This window comes from Rasamsonia emersonii (genome assembly GCF_000968595.1).
Source record: "Rasamsonia emersonii CBS 393.64 chromosome Unknown ctg1118621760068, whole genome shotgun sequence".
Classification (NCBI taxonomy): domain Eukaryota; kingdom Fungi; phylum Ascomycota; class Eurotiomycetes; order Eurotiales; family Trichocomaceae; genus Rasamsonia; species Rasamsonia emersonii.
In genome coordinates, this window is record NW_013563219.1 from 37,751 (window position 1) to 51,650 (window position 13,900).

A 13,900-nucleotide genomic window follows, 5' to 3' on the forward strand; every position below is an offset into this window, starting at 1 on the left:
TTCGGTATCAGGCGCACTGACGGTATGACATGTCCTGGCTAATGGCGGCGCACGTTTTTCTCGTATCGTTTCTTGTGGATTTGTGGATTTGTGGATTTCTTGTGGATTCTCTTGTGGGTTGTCAACGGGGCCTTTTTATTTTTATTCCCTCATCATGCGTTCATGTCCGTGTTTTGTTCGTGTAGGTTGTAAATATGCACGACGACGTTGTTAGTGAAGCCATAGGCGAAGAAGATGTGTTGGAAGGAGAGCCCATCTCCAGCTGGATTTTCGAATTTCTGATCGTTTATTTTATGACCATCGACTTTTTTTTTATTTACAATTTGATTTACAATTTGTTTCGCTGGAACGTCTTGCGAATGGACGGAGCAAGGTTATATATTTTTTTTTTATTCTTTTTGCAATTGTTTCTTTTTTCCTCCGTCTGTCAATCAGTCGACCGACTATCTTCACTCTTCTAGACTCTCGCTTACAGGACCTTTTTTTTTTCGTCTCTTAATGTTTAAATTTTTACGTACTGTACTGTACGTACAGATGTCGTTGTTTTTATCGTTTATCGTTTATCGTTCAGCAAGAAAGCAAGCAAGCAAGAAAGCACGCAAACAAGCAAGAATGTCGGGTTAAGCGTTGAAGTTGGTTGGTTTCTTTCCCGATAATAATGATGCTTGCTTGAGTTGAGCTGTTATGTCTGTTTCTATTTTTATTCGACTCAGATCAGATCAGATCAGGTCAGATCAGGTCAGTTTAGTTCAGCAAGTCAGTCTGGTGTGGTGCTGTCTGACTGCCTGGTTGACTGACTGCCTGCCTGACTCCCTGGCTGACTGGTTGATAGCATCTCATGAGAATGCAATACAATACAGTACAATATTTAAATTGAATTAAGAAAAAAATGATTAGTGAAGGTCTAGTCATAGCGTAGTGGTGCCTCTTTTTTTTTTACTTTATCTCTTGCGCTTCCTCTTGGGAAGTCGGCATGATCTTATACATAGTCCGTGCATATATATTGCTCCAACATCTATTTCATTAATATGTCTGCCTTGTATAAGAATGCTATGTTTTCCTTCTCTGAGATAAGTATATGGTTTTTTTTAAAAAAAAATATTTTTTATTCAGCATCCTACTCCGATCGAACGGACCATCTTTCTTTCTTTTTTTCTTCTGGAAACAAATAAACAGATACCATGATCAGGGTCTTGACTTGAGTCAGAGCAGCCAGAAAAAAAAATATCGAAGGAAGCGCATGCGGGGAAAAAAAAGAGAGAGAAATATTATACTATTGTCATAACATGTTGTTTGTTTGTTTGCAGGGGTTTTCATTCAGGCCAACTGACAGATTAATTAACACAATTATTGATGGTAAATGGTAAGTACGTAAGTCAGATGAAGTGTGCTACGCCTTTGTACAGTACAGTAAGAGTGTTGTTTCTAAATAAGTATCAGTATTAATTAATACTGGTAAGTAAATTAATAACGCTTTACTCCTATTCTCTCTCTTACACGCACTCTCCTTCTATACCTATATGCTTGTGTACTAGTGTATATACAAAGTCTGATTAATCTAGCCCTGGATAAGCTGGGAAAGAGTATCGAAAAAAATGACAGGAGTAAGAAAAAAAATGTACTCTAGAACAGAACCCATGGTATAAAAAAGGAAAGGAAATTGTATCTACTAGTAGTAGACAAAGTGATTATTATTGATAGTTATGAAATAGCAAGTATGTTCAGTACAGTATATAAGTTATTAGTATTGGTACAGAGAGTCATCTCCACTTCTTGACTACCACAATACAATAAATATCCTAGAGGGTAGTAGATTCTAGGCTGATACGTTAGTTTTAAGGTTGACTTCCCAGCGAAGAACAACAGACTCGTCGTGTGCGAGTGGCGGAAAGAAAGGCGTCCATTCTTCGAACACAGCCGTCGCCTAATCAAGCATCAAGTAATAGTATTATACCGTACGAAGTGGAGGTCCGTGAAAGTTCTTCTAACCATGGATAAATGTCGGGTTTCCTCCTCGGAAGGTTCCCCGCGGAGCCCTTCCGATCAACTGAGTTAACTGATTGAACTAATTAATCAATCACAGCCAGACAGCAGATGACTAGCTAGGTAGGGAACTGACTAGGTAGCTACTTTTGCCGTAATACAGGATTCGGAGGAATAATGATAAGAGTGTGCGCCGGGGAGAATCTGTCCCGGGTGCTTAGATTATATCTAGGGTTCACACAGTCATACATATACACGAGCTGTTATTCTCTCAACTAATCTTCCATCCACCAGACTACACTCTCTTGTTTAGAAAAAAAAATGCCCTACATCATCGGCCTAAACAGCGGCAAGCTCCTTCGACGGCATCGACGCCGTGCTCTGCACAATCGACCTCGCCAAGGACGGCCACCCAACTCGACCAACTTACATCGATGGCCTGACGATCGACTGGTCCGAGAAGCTGCGGAGCCAGGTCCTCCGCGCGTTCAACAACGAGCTAACCATCTTCGAGTTGACACGCCTCAATTACGCGGCCGGTGCGGTCTATGCGCGGGCTGCAAATGCCTTGCTGCAGAAAGCGAACCTTCGTCCGGAGGATGTCGAGGTGCTGGGTTATGATGGCCAGACTGTTTACCAGGAACGTGCGAGCAGGCCTGCTTGATTGTATAAAGCGTCGCAAGGATTCCATTCTGCGGGTTTGCCAGTGCGAAGATGGATTCGTACACTGCCTGCCCTTGAAGTGTTCGGGTGAGGACTGGCACGGACATGTTGTTCGAGAGGTCCTCGAACTCCCTCACTGTCTGAACGACTGTGAGCTGCTCTTTGTAGTAGGCCGTTGTCACCGAAGGCAAGCCATCGACTGTGAGTAGAATATCACTACAATGGTAGCATTGTTAGTCACTGAAATCCGTTGACATGATAAAAGTCTAACCTCACCTCTCAACAATGTGATGAAGTTTCAGACAGTCCTCGAAGCGATCTTTCCACCATTGTTCATTGACAGGCCTACGAAATCTGTCAGTTTGTTGATCGTACAATGATTACGGAACTTGCCTCTTACCACAACGACCTAGGCGATCCCCTGCCGCTTGGATCGCCTTGAGGGCCCCAAGTTGAGCAAGGAGAAACTCAACTCCGGTGCTGGATTCGGTCAATGGCGTGCAGATAGGACGAAATCATACACTCTTCAATCTCCGCCATGGTTGACTCTGCAGATGGGGTCGCTACGAAAGGAATATCGCCGTCCTCGGCGTCTTCGATATATCTCAATGGATGGAGTGACTTCAGAGTCATTGCCATGGTGAGCTTTGGCCAGTAGTGGATCATCTTGTGTGATGGGGCCGTATGGAATTCCGGCACCTGCACGAACAGACTTGGCGACGCGGGTGAGTGAAAGGAAGAGTAAGGTGGTAGACGAGACTTACGACTGCTTTTTTCCTGTGACAGAGTCTCCAGGCACGGGATGCGAGGAGTCGTGTTAATGTCCTAAGCTCCGGTCACTGGGCGAGTAGTTCGTCTCTGTTTCGTCATGAATGGAATTTGATCGTATTCAATCTGTTCTCAAATTGGCCAACCGCTCCAGGAAACTTTGCTCGACACTGTCACTCCAGCGTGAGTTCTTTCTCCTAGCACGCGACGGGTGGATCAGTCGGGTTGATTAGGATGGCCGTCTCGATGGCGATACTGGCGGCCATGACCAGCATCGGTGGGCCGAAATGTGGCATTGTCGCCGCGACTTTTCTGTTCGTCTTCAACACCTTTTTCGCGCTGGGATGGCTGTCGATTCCGTGGCTGTACCCGGCTGAGCTCGTGCCTCTGGAGATCCGGGCGCAGGCAAATGCGCTCTCCACATCGGCGAATTGGATATTCAACTTCAGTAAAATGCCCATGTCCTTCTCCTATCGGGTTTAACGCTGACACTAACTCGCTTCCCAGTGGTGGTTATGATCACCCCCGTGGCATTCAGTTCGATTGGCTGGCGCACCTACATCATCTTTGCCGTCTTCAACGCGGCCTCCATTCCGATCCTCTATTGGTGCTATCCGGAAACAGCATACCGCTCGCTTGAGGAAATGGACATTATTTTCGCGAAGGCCACCGGTGTCGTCGATGCGGTGAGGGTTGCACGGACCGAACCAAGGCACTTTGGCAAACATGGTGAAGTGCTCCGTGAAATGGTGCCCGACGTCAAGGATACTACGGGCATTGGTTCCGAGAAAGGAGGAGTGGAACATGTACAATAAATGTACTGTACAATAAGCTGGAGAAATGACAGTTTGGTGACAGTTACCTGTTGCATGGTTTTGTACATGTCGAGTCTTGGAGATAGCAAAAAATATATATATATATGTATATATGTAACATCGGAGCATATATAAAATAAATCATACTCGCAAGAAGAATGAATGAGCATCATTTTTCAACACAATGGGCAGTGCAGTCAAAAGCGAACTGCGAAGGTATTATTCTAATTTCACCCACACACGTGCTTATTACGGTCTCTCGCACCACGAATAAATGGCGTTCTACATCGCAGAGTTAAAAATAGCCGCGCGATAATTCGAAGTATATATATACTGGCTTTTGCGTTGAGCCAATTTTTATCTACCACCTTGAGCAATACTCTCACAAATATATATATATATATCCGGTTTATGTTCTTACTGGGTCTTATCCTTCTTGCCAATAAATATACATCTTAGGGAAAGTGCATCTTTGCATCCCCTGTGATACATTATGCTATCAAGCAAGTGTGCTGTACATACGTAAAAAGCGCTGATCCTTATAAACTAGCTACGGACGGTCCTTAGTATAGCAATCAAAGGGCGGCAAGTGAAGCTGCTACAAGCACTATAATGGTATCGGCGTATCGCTGCAGCGGGTCTTGAGGGTTACATTCATTGTATCGGATCGTGCACGGGCCAGATTATATAAGAATTACTTACTAAGTTGTGTCTAGTTCTGCTTGGGCAGCATGATACGTCATATTGCTTCCATAACAATAGTGCTTGTAGCAGCTTCTCCTCTACATGCTCATACCCATAATCTCAACACTAAAGAGAGTAGTAAAATCCATCGCCAGCCTCAGCACCATGGCAGCAGCGGAGTAGCTGAAGGATGCCCAAGCTAGCAGGGAGATGTGGTAGTCCATTAGAAAAATTAAATAATAAGGTCTGTTTTTATTTGTCAGACAGGCATCTTCTCTTACACCGATCAGGACAATTCATCTCCCTTGAATAATCTCAGCTCGAAGCTTGGCCGGCTCTCATACGACCCAGGACACCATATCCTTCTCATCTCAGCTGCTCCCTATGTCCTAGGAGGACTGATGCACATAGGTCCTGCTAATGGAGATCTGTCTCTACATGCCCGCAGTGGAAGGTTCATGTGACCTAAGCAGCCCTAGCTCCCACCCCAAGCCCTTGGTGGAGATAGATCCTCCACAACTGAGAATATTAATATTTAGCGTAGAAACAGGTAAAATACAATTAGTTAAAAATGGCCGAAGTCTATTCCACGTTGAGATGAGTCATTAAAATTGGCGCACATTCGAAACTGGATGAGTTCAATAGTTTGCAAAGTACGCAGGACCGAGGCCGTTAGTCGCCATGCCTGCCTGCACACTCGTTCCTTCTCTCGAAACAAGCTGGAAGGATACAGTCAAAAAGTCAGAAGGAGGAAGGTCCAACAGACACCTCTTCTTTCCAGTCGCTTCCTTCCTCCACCCGACGAAAATGCAGAGACTATCTTCTCTCTCGGCCCTCAACGCAGCCACCTCCCTCTCTCGCTGATCGAGCCGACGGTTGAGATCCTGGATCATTGCTTGTTGATTCATGAGATAAAAGCTGCATATAGCCGGCGCCGGGGTCTGTTCTCCCGGTCTTCGCCGCCGCCTGTTCCATGTGGGCCACTCTCCTCCTCAAGTCCTCGACCTCGCGCTCCTTAGCTCGCGCTTCTTGTCTCCGCAAGTACTCTTCGCGCTCCATCTGGCGGCGCAATTCATCCTTGTCGGCGCGCAGCTTCTCCTTATCTACCTCACTTTGCTTCAGGAGCCCGAGCATGTCCCGTTTCATCTCTTCGATTTCTCGTTGGTATTGCTGGTCCCGCCGGGAGATGGCTTTCTGCATCTCCTTTTGCATCTCAGCCGCTCGATCTCGGCCTGGATTTCCGCCCCCGCCGCCGTATCCTGAAGCGTCTTCCGCTCATCTACCAGCTCCCGTTGGATGTCCAAGACGACGGTCTGCTTCCGGGAGATGAGGTAGTCAACGATCTCGGTGGCTGATGCAGCGCCCCGGTCATGCCGAAAGATCTTGCTCCCTTTTTCCACCATCTTGGCCCAAAAGTCCGGTTGCGTCCTGAGCTGCTCTTCTCGGTACACAGCCGTCTTCTCATCGACACCGGAAGACCACATCGTCGTCGCCAGGACGACGTTGGCCAGCCCATTATCCCCGCAGAGTTTCTTGAACATGCGCAGATTCTTCATCGCAGAACCACCCATGCGGACGTCGGTGATCCGATGCAAATAGATAATCCCGGAGAGCAGGATTCGGTTTTGATAGGCCCGTTGCAGCCAGTCTGCAACCTCCCGGAGGATATCGGTGTCGCTCTTGTGGGTATCGTCGAATCCGGGGGTGTCGATCAGGAAAAGTCGCTTGTCCGTTTTGGAGACACATTCATGGATCCCCACTTTGCTCGTACCTGGGGAAAAAGGTGTGAATGAGAGAATAGCCAAGTAGGAACGGTCTTACTGACATGCCTCCAGGGAGTGCCCGACAGTCAGAGTCGACGGATCTTTGGCAAGATGGGCGATGAAGCTACTTTTGCCCACCCCGGTGACGCCCATGACGGCGATGACAATATCGTCGGGCCTGCAATAAGAGAGAACTTGTGTGTCAGACGCCATTCCACTGCACTGCCACTAACTAACTATACACGAACGTGATTTGAGCCGATGGTTCCATCGAGTCTGGCGCTGGAGGCATGGACGTCGGTGGTATCATCTGTTCCTCTCTCGCGGTCAACATTCCATTTGGAGAGTGGGGAGTCCGGGAATATGGGTGAGGAGCGTCAAGCCTGGAGGCTCTATCGCGGAGACGTCGATCCCGGTCCATTCTGTCTGACGGACAGATACTATGGAGACGAGGCTGATATGAGATGGTATCAGAAGAGGACATCACATCCTGTCTTCCTTTAAATGACGGAGATCTGCGGCTGTCGAGTTCATATCAGCTCCATCTCGTTGGCATCTCTGCCCGAGATCTCCGTCACACTGATTCGGTGTCCACAGGCATCGTGGGTGAGGGCCCCATGACCAGCTCCGTGGTCCAGAGAGAACGCGACAAGTGCGGTCATGGCTGTTTTAGGCCCAATGATGCAGGTGGATGTTCGACTGTCGGATTAGCATCGATCTATTGACTCTCGAGTGGTCATCTTCAAAATCACCACGCCCATCCTCATGTACAACTCATCGTCGGTGAAGACGACGTTGCGCAGAGATGACGCCTGGCACAGCTCACCACCCTGGACGGGGGAATCCACACGTATTCGACACTGACGTGGCCCCAATCTGCGTCAGTCTCAGCCTCCTTCGCTGTCGTTCAGCCTGGCCTTCCTTCCCCCCCTCGACAAATGTGCTGGGATATCTTACCTGGCCAGATGAGAAAGGTTGATGATAATGGATTGGTATATGTATATGTAGGCGGAGTTGAGTCACTAGGCCGCGGCGACTATGAAAGAGAGATTGCTATCGCGTAGGACTGCGTTCCCTACTAGATTCTGGTACACGAGAGTTTTCGGAATCCTTTGACTCTGCGCATCTCCATCGTCTGTCCAGATGGCCGAAGAAAAGCCCCCTTCTCCGCGCTCCGATCCCAACACCGGAGCTGATCTGTATAAGTCCGTTTGCCCTCACCTCGAATGGTCGTAGACGGATATAGCTTAGTTGCTCACGCGGTTCGCAGGGAGAAAGAGGCGATGATTGTGGTGATGGGCGTCACTGGCTCCGGGAAGAGCAGCTTCATCTCCCAAGTGGTTGGCCGGGATGTTGGAATCGGCCACGATCTGGGTTCCCGTGCGTGATACGTATCCCCCTCATCCATGACCAATCTGGCCCCAGATTTCTCATGTGCGACTGGGGGAACTAGATACCGCCGATATTGGAAGCTATTCCTATCGGACCCCGAATGGCCTCGCCGTTCGACTGGTCGACACGCCCGGATTTAACGATACCCGTCGCTCGGATGTCGAGATCCTGAAAACCCTTGTCGCGTTCTTGATCGGTATCTACGAGGCGGGCATCGAGCTCGCCGGCTTGATCTACCTCCACCGGATTGTCGACGTGCGCATGCAAGGCTCCGCGCTCTCGAACCTGCAAGTGTTTCAGAAACTGTGTGGCCCGGACTGCTGGCGCAATATTGCCCTGGTGACGACCATGTGGGGAGAGCTGGAAAAAACGGGATTTAGCCACAAGGTTGGCGAGGAGAGGGAGAACGCCCTGATCAGCAACGACAAGTTCTGGGGCGCAATGGTCCAGGGGGGTAGTCAAGTCTTCCGACACACGGGGGATGCCCAGTCGGCGCAAGAGATCGTCGAGCATCTTCTCCGGCAGAAGCCTGTGGCGGCGCTCGACGTCCAGCGCGAGATGGTCCAGGAGGGCAAGCGGCTGCAAGACACGTCGGTCGGACAGCTCGTCCTCCAGGAACTGACGGCCAAGGAACAGCGCGAGGAGCGCAACCTGGCCGACTGCCAGACGGAGCTCGAGGAAGCCCGCCAGGCCAACGACACGGAGCAAGTCGCTGCCCTCGAAAGCCAAGTGAAAGACTGCCAGGCGTTGGTGACCGCGTCCGCCGCCGGACGAGAACAACTCCTCATGGACCGCAAGGATCTTCTGGCGGAGATCCAACGGTACAAAAGACGCATGGCTGCGTCTGCGTCCAGGCAGTATCCTCCATTGCCTGTTCAGGATGTCCCATTCGACATGGATCCTCCGCCGGCCAGACCGGTCCAGCCTGACCGACGATCCTCGCAGGGGCATAGAGATCGCGACAGACGACGGAGAGACCGGGGGCAAGAACGAGAACGAGAACGGGAACGGGAACGGGAACGGGTGAGACAGCGAGAGCGAGAGCAAAAGCGAAAGCGAGAGCGAGGACGACAGGATGAAACCCATCCAATCCAAGAGACTCAGAAGACGGTATTTGGGACGAGAATCCCCTTGCCTTTTGGTCACGTACTCCGCATCAAATGGACAAGGACGACAGCCAACTATGGCGGACTCCGGGGGCAGTTGACGCTTACTCTTGATAGCTGTGAAGATAGGCCACGAAATCTGGTTAGAAGTTTGACATTAGATGAAAATTGAAATCCCATTGATTCTGCACAAGCTATTCCACTCTCGTATATGCGATGGTTTCCGTTCCAAGTTATGTATGTAGATGGTGACTGCTCTCTCTCACAACATCCTCCAGGGCTCCATCCCGATCGGTTCTCGAATCCACCGCATCTTCTCCATCACGCGCGTAACCGCGACCGAAGTCGTCTTCAAGGCGGGTCGCATTTTGGAGCGGAGGGTTTTCATCGCGGCCAGAGACGCCGACGGTTTCGCGACGATCCGGTACGTCAGGTCAATGGCGAAATGCTGGCAGTCCGACATGCCCAGCAGATATTTGGGCCGTGAGTCGATGATCTGTTGGGCTGGTAGATGTAAATGTACAGTACAGCACATACGTAGTCAGCGAGCGGTGAGAAGAAGGGATTGTGCTGGACCAGATGTTGAGTATACATGATACATACATACATACATACCTTCTCGGTGAATGTCTTCTAGTTGCCAGGCGGTTTTGCCCGCCCAGGCGCGATGCTGCCAGGAGGGCATCTTCTTGTATCGATACCGGGCGACCTCCCCCGGAGGAGTGACGCGCAACTTCGATCCGCCCTTTCGGTACTGCAGCTCGAAGAGATAGGCATCTCCCGGGTCGCCAACCTTTGATCCATAAGCAATGGTGTTATTGATCATGTCCCCCTTTTCTTTTTTTTTTTCTCAAGCGCGCGGGCTCACCTCAACCGCCCAGTGCTGGAATAACAAGAGCGGGGGAGAGACAGTCGTCAAGAACCGAGGGAAGGTCCTGTTTCCCTTGCTCGGATTCGGATTGAGCTCGCGATACAGGATTCGGACGCTTTGAGGCCGCGTGTATCGAGGGTAAGGGTAAGGGTAAGGGTAAGGATAAGAAGACGATGACGGACCAGAGTCCAGGGGAAGGGGCAGAAAGAGCGACAGCGGCAGAGCCAGACAGAGCTCTTCGTCGTCCTGCTGGCTGGTCCCATGCATCAACTGCAGGGACTCCTGATCTAGAGCGAATTCGACGCTGACGTCGCCGTATTGGGGCCAGGATGGAGCGAAAGGCTCCGTCGACTGGGAAGATGGAAAGGGAGACATCTGGAGGATCCAGCGGTCGTGCGGCTGAGATGGTCGTATCTGAAAGGCCCATTCTTCGTCGTAATCTTCGTCGTATTCATCGTCATCGTCCTCCCATTCTTCTTCGTCTTCTTCTTCGTCTTCTTCGTCGTCGACGTCGTCGTCTCCCTGATGCCAAACCGACAAAGGACTGTTATTCTGCCAAGATCCCTGAATAGGCAGACGAGGATTCATCCATGCGGGATCATCATCGTTGTCGTCGTCGTCATGATCGTCGCTGTAATAATAATAATCGTCGTCTTCGTCAAATGTAGGACATTGTATTTTTAACCAAATGAAATGAACTCTCCCAATCACACCCGGCTGGGCTCCAAATAGATCGGTCGGTCGATCGATCGATCAATAGTTACTACCCAGCAGGCAGTAATTGAGAAGTCGTTAAATACAAGCCTGTACGGTTCTGTTCTGGTCGAACAAGCGGGGCGATCGCCGAATAAAAATGGGCAGATCGTCGGATGAAATTTGGGCGAGATGCAGCGTTCTTCGATCTACTGATGCAGCCGCCCACTTGGGCCCTCAATTTGGGGTGTGTTGGCAGGGTCTCTCTTTTTTTTCTTTTCGACGTGAAGAGACAGAAGATCAGCCGCACTACAATCCAGGCCTAGCGAGGTGAGTCCCGCCTCTGACGTGGCTGTCAGCCAGCCACCTCAAAATGGACTCTGTATACCTGCCCAGTTCAAAGAATGGTTTTGGTATGCAGAAAAAAGGTGTTTAACCGTGCATATACTGTTCCCTGTTTTTACCCAGGTATGTATGTACATAGACATGCATGTAGTACTTATTCCAGATGAGGTGGTTTCTCGCGGGTGCATATACTCGAGGCGTAAGGCGTAAGTAGGTGGCCGACTCGATTTCTCAGGCTGTGTCGACAACGTTAGAACCCGCCTGGTGGTGGCATCTTTGGTGCTGCATCGTGGATTGCACCTCCATTCCCTACATCGGGATATAATAATAATATCCGCAACTCACCATGTATCAGAATCCACGAATGATTCTGGGCGTGCTCGTCGGTGCCTTCGTCGTAGGCACCGGCCTCTCTGTCTGGCAAACAGTCTCGCTTCATTCAACCCGATCCCCAGCCCCGGCCTGCTCCCCTATCAGCGGGAACCAAGATATGTACGGCCTGGGGATCCGAATTGGCGTCTACCTGCAACTGCTCTCCACGGCCTTCGTGGACTCGTTCGGTCATCCGGAAGATGCAGCGGCCCTGGGCCCGACGAATCTCTGGTTTCTGATCGCCTTGTTTGTCGCGTTGGTCAGCACAACGTGGGCCAATGCGGCGGGAGGATTGCAGGTCGTCGAACAGTACATCGTCATCGCGCTGGGCAACGGCATCAGCTTGACCTTACTCAACGGCACGCTGAGGTTGCATCCGGAGGAGCTCGCCGAGGGTAGTCTGGCGGCGCTGTCCCGGTTCCTGATCTGGGGGATGTGGAAGGTCTATACGGCCGACTTCTGGTGGAGGACCGTGGGCACGATGCCACCGTCCCCAGACGGATGCCCGGCAGTCGGATGGTTCTTCAGCGCCGTCGAGCTCACCGGCTGGTTTCGGACGCTTCACAAGGTCTTCAATCTGGTCGAATGGCTGGCATGGGGGATCGGGGTGTTTCCGTATCCGTTTGCATCATCCTGCTGACGGTGTTGCTTGTACTAAAAATCGACACGAAGCCGGAGTCAAAGTTCGTCGTCTTCTGGGATGCCTTCTTCTCCCCCGTGGGAGAGATGCATGAGATTGTGTTTGGCTCGTCGAATGTATGCTCCGACAATCACTCGATCGGGTGTGACAGGCACTTGGGAACCGCTGATCTCCAGGTCCCAGATCGCAGCCGTGGCATGGGTCTGCGGGGACTTGTCATTTCGTTTAGAAGAGTGCGACCATCCCTTCTTCCGATCGAAGCAATTCCAACGTTTGACATAAACTGATCCGAAACATCCAGACCGTCGACGAAGTCCAGATCAATCTGCAGCAGCATATTGACCGGATCTATCGATCAGGCCGGACCGGCGACGACAAGCAACCTCTGCCCTCTACGCGCTTTTCCCGTCTCTTTTGGTTCCGCAATGCGCTGGTCCGGCTGGTTCAGCGCAATTCCCTGGACAATTTCCCCTTCCTGATGACGTGTGACATGTTGATTTTGGTCCTGACAGTGCTGACCATGGAGCTGTCGATCTGGCTGAATGGAATCCGAGACGTGAATTCTCTAGGATCATCCGGCCAGCTGATTTTATTCATTGTTGGGTTGGGCAGTTGTGTGAGCGCGCTGACACAGTTTTATCGAGGGCGACGGGCCAAGAAACAAAGTCGGACACCAGTCGAAGAAAGAAGGCCTGCTCAGGCAGAACTGCTCGACCGGGAGGCAACCAAGCAGGAATTGCTGGCACGAGCTCTGCTCGTTTGCGAGTGCCAAATCTGCTCCATCGTCGCTAAGAGCAATGACATGCCTGTCAGCTGGAAACCAAATGGCATGGTGGTTGACACGCTCCCTATAGAATGGCAAGCTGGCTACAGGGTAAGCCCTAGCCCTGGGCCCCAGAATTCACCATCTCGCTCTCGGAAGACTCAATTTTGATCGAGACAGTTCTGGGTAGACCTCCCAGTCCTCACATTGATGGCATTGCCGGTATCGAAGCTACTGATTGGCCGGATGTGTAGGAGATGGTGAACACTTGGCTTCATAGTGAGATCCTTGAAGGCGATAATGGCTCTTGCTGTTTAGATAGAGTATTTGGATCAAAATAAGCGCTCTCTAGATTAAAGATGAATTTGAGAGATTGTAATTAAATGCTGGGAAGCAAGAGGCAGCTTTGCGGCAGTCAAGCAGCAGGTAATAATACCGGTCACCTGTTCTGCTCTCACGTGGGAGATATCCTCCCCGCTTGCCGGCTTTAGCGTTCCGCTCCGTTGAACGGAGAACGACTTGGAAATGGATATATTTTTTTTAATTTTTCTGTCATGTACATACAACACACATATAATTATAAAAAAAATATATATATATCATAAAAAAAATCATACCTGTATATATCTATATTATTTGTATATTATTTATATATAATGGCCCCTAACAAAAAGGGGGCAAAGACAGGAGGAGGAAAACCGGCAGCAAGGAAAGCAGGTCCAAATTCAAGCCGGAAAAAGAAAGCCTCACTATTACCTGACAAGACGCGGCAACAGAAGAAAAAGCATGACGGCAATGATAATGAAGGAGGAGGAGGAGGGGGGAAAGATGAAATTGACCTTTCGACGAGCAGCACTGCTATCCCGCTGACGCTGCAGCAGCTACTGCTCAATGTTTTCAAGTACGGGTTGCTAGGAAACGAACAACAAGGACAGCAGGAAGATGATGGAGAAGAAGAAGGAAAAGAAAGAGACATCAAATCCCTCATCCAAACCATCAAGTCGCATCTCTACAACCGCGACTTTGACTCCGCTTTCACAGA

At 50.1% G+C, this 13,900-nt stretch overlaps 6 protein-coding genes across 6 annotated transcripts; 3 read left to right on the forward strand and 3 right to left on the reverse strand.

The window, feature by feature from the left end:
- Positions 1–1,347: 1,347 nt before the first annotated feature.
- T310_3445 (uncharacterized protein) lies at positions 1,348–3,285 on the reverse strand (the record flags this gene model as incomplete). The annotated part of the gene is made up of 7 exons (XM_013473690.1): positions 1,348–1,425; positions 1,498–1,516; positions 1,990–2,065; positions 2,414–2,446; positions 2,570–2,862; positions 2,923–2,965; positions 3,168–3,285. 7 exons carry the CDS (start codon positions 3,283–3,285, stop codon positions 1,348–1,350), a joined length of 660 nt encoding a protein of 219 aa, XP_013329144.1.
- Positions 3,286–3,678: 393 nt separating this feature from the next.
- On the forward strand, positions 3,679–4,229 carry T310_3446 (Sugar transporter STL1; the record flags this gene model as incomplete). Its single annotated transcript, XM_013473691.1, has 2 exons — positions 3,679–3,862; positions 3,922–4,229. 2 exons carry the CDS (start codon positions 3,679–3,681, stop codon positions 4,227–4,229), a joined length of 492 nt encoding a protein of 163 aa, XP_013329145.1.
- Positions 4,230–5,729: 1,500 nt separating this feature from the next.
- Positions 5,730–7,097, reverse strand: T310_3447 (uncharacterized protein; the record flags this gene model as incomplete). Its single annotated transcript, XM_013473692.1, has 4 exons — positions 5,730–6,107; positions 6,197–6,684; positions 6,739–6,854; positions 6,925–7,097. The coding sequence occupies 4 exons, from the start codon at positions 7,095–7,097 to the stop codon at positions 5,730–5,732; spliced, it is 1,155 nt and encodes a 384-aa protein (XP_013329146.1).
- Positions 7,098–8,125: 1,028 nt separating this feature from the next.
- On the reverse strand, positions 8,126–10,633 carry T310_3448 (uncharacterized protein; the record flags this gene model as incomplete). The annotated part of the gene is made up of 4 exons (XM_013473693.1): positions 8,126–9,313; positions 9,712–9,744; positions 9,782–9,967; positions 10,043–10,633. 4 exons carry the CDS (start codon positions 10,631–10,633, stop codon positions 8,126–8,128), a joined length of 1,998 nt encoding a protein of 665 aa, XP_013329147.1.
- A 265-nt stretch (positions 10,634–10,898) lies between these two features.
- Positions 10,899–12,095, forward strand: T310_3449 (uncharacterized protein; the record flags this gene model as incomplete). Its single annotated transcript, XM_013473694.1, has 4 exons — positions 10,899–11,068; positions 11,098–11,206; positions 11,247–11,282; positions 11,439–12,095. The coding sequence occupies 4 exons, from the start codon at positions 10,899–10,901 to the stop codon at positions 12,093–12,095; spliced, it is 972 nt and encodes a 323-aa protein (XP_013329148.1).
- Positions 12,096–12,573: 478 nt separating this feature from the next.
- On the forward strand, positions 12,574–13,900 carry T310_3450 (uncharacterized protein; the record flags this gene model as incomplete). The annotated part of the gene is made up of 2 exons (XM_013473695.1): positions 12,574–12,969; positions 13,542–13,900. Coding segments are annotated over 2 exons (755 nt in total), but the record flags the coding sequence as incomplete, so codon positions are not given.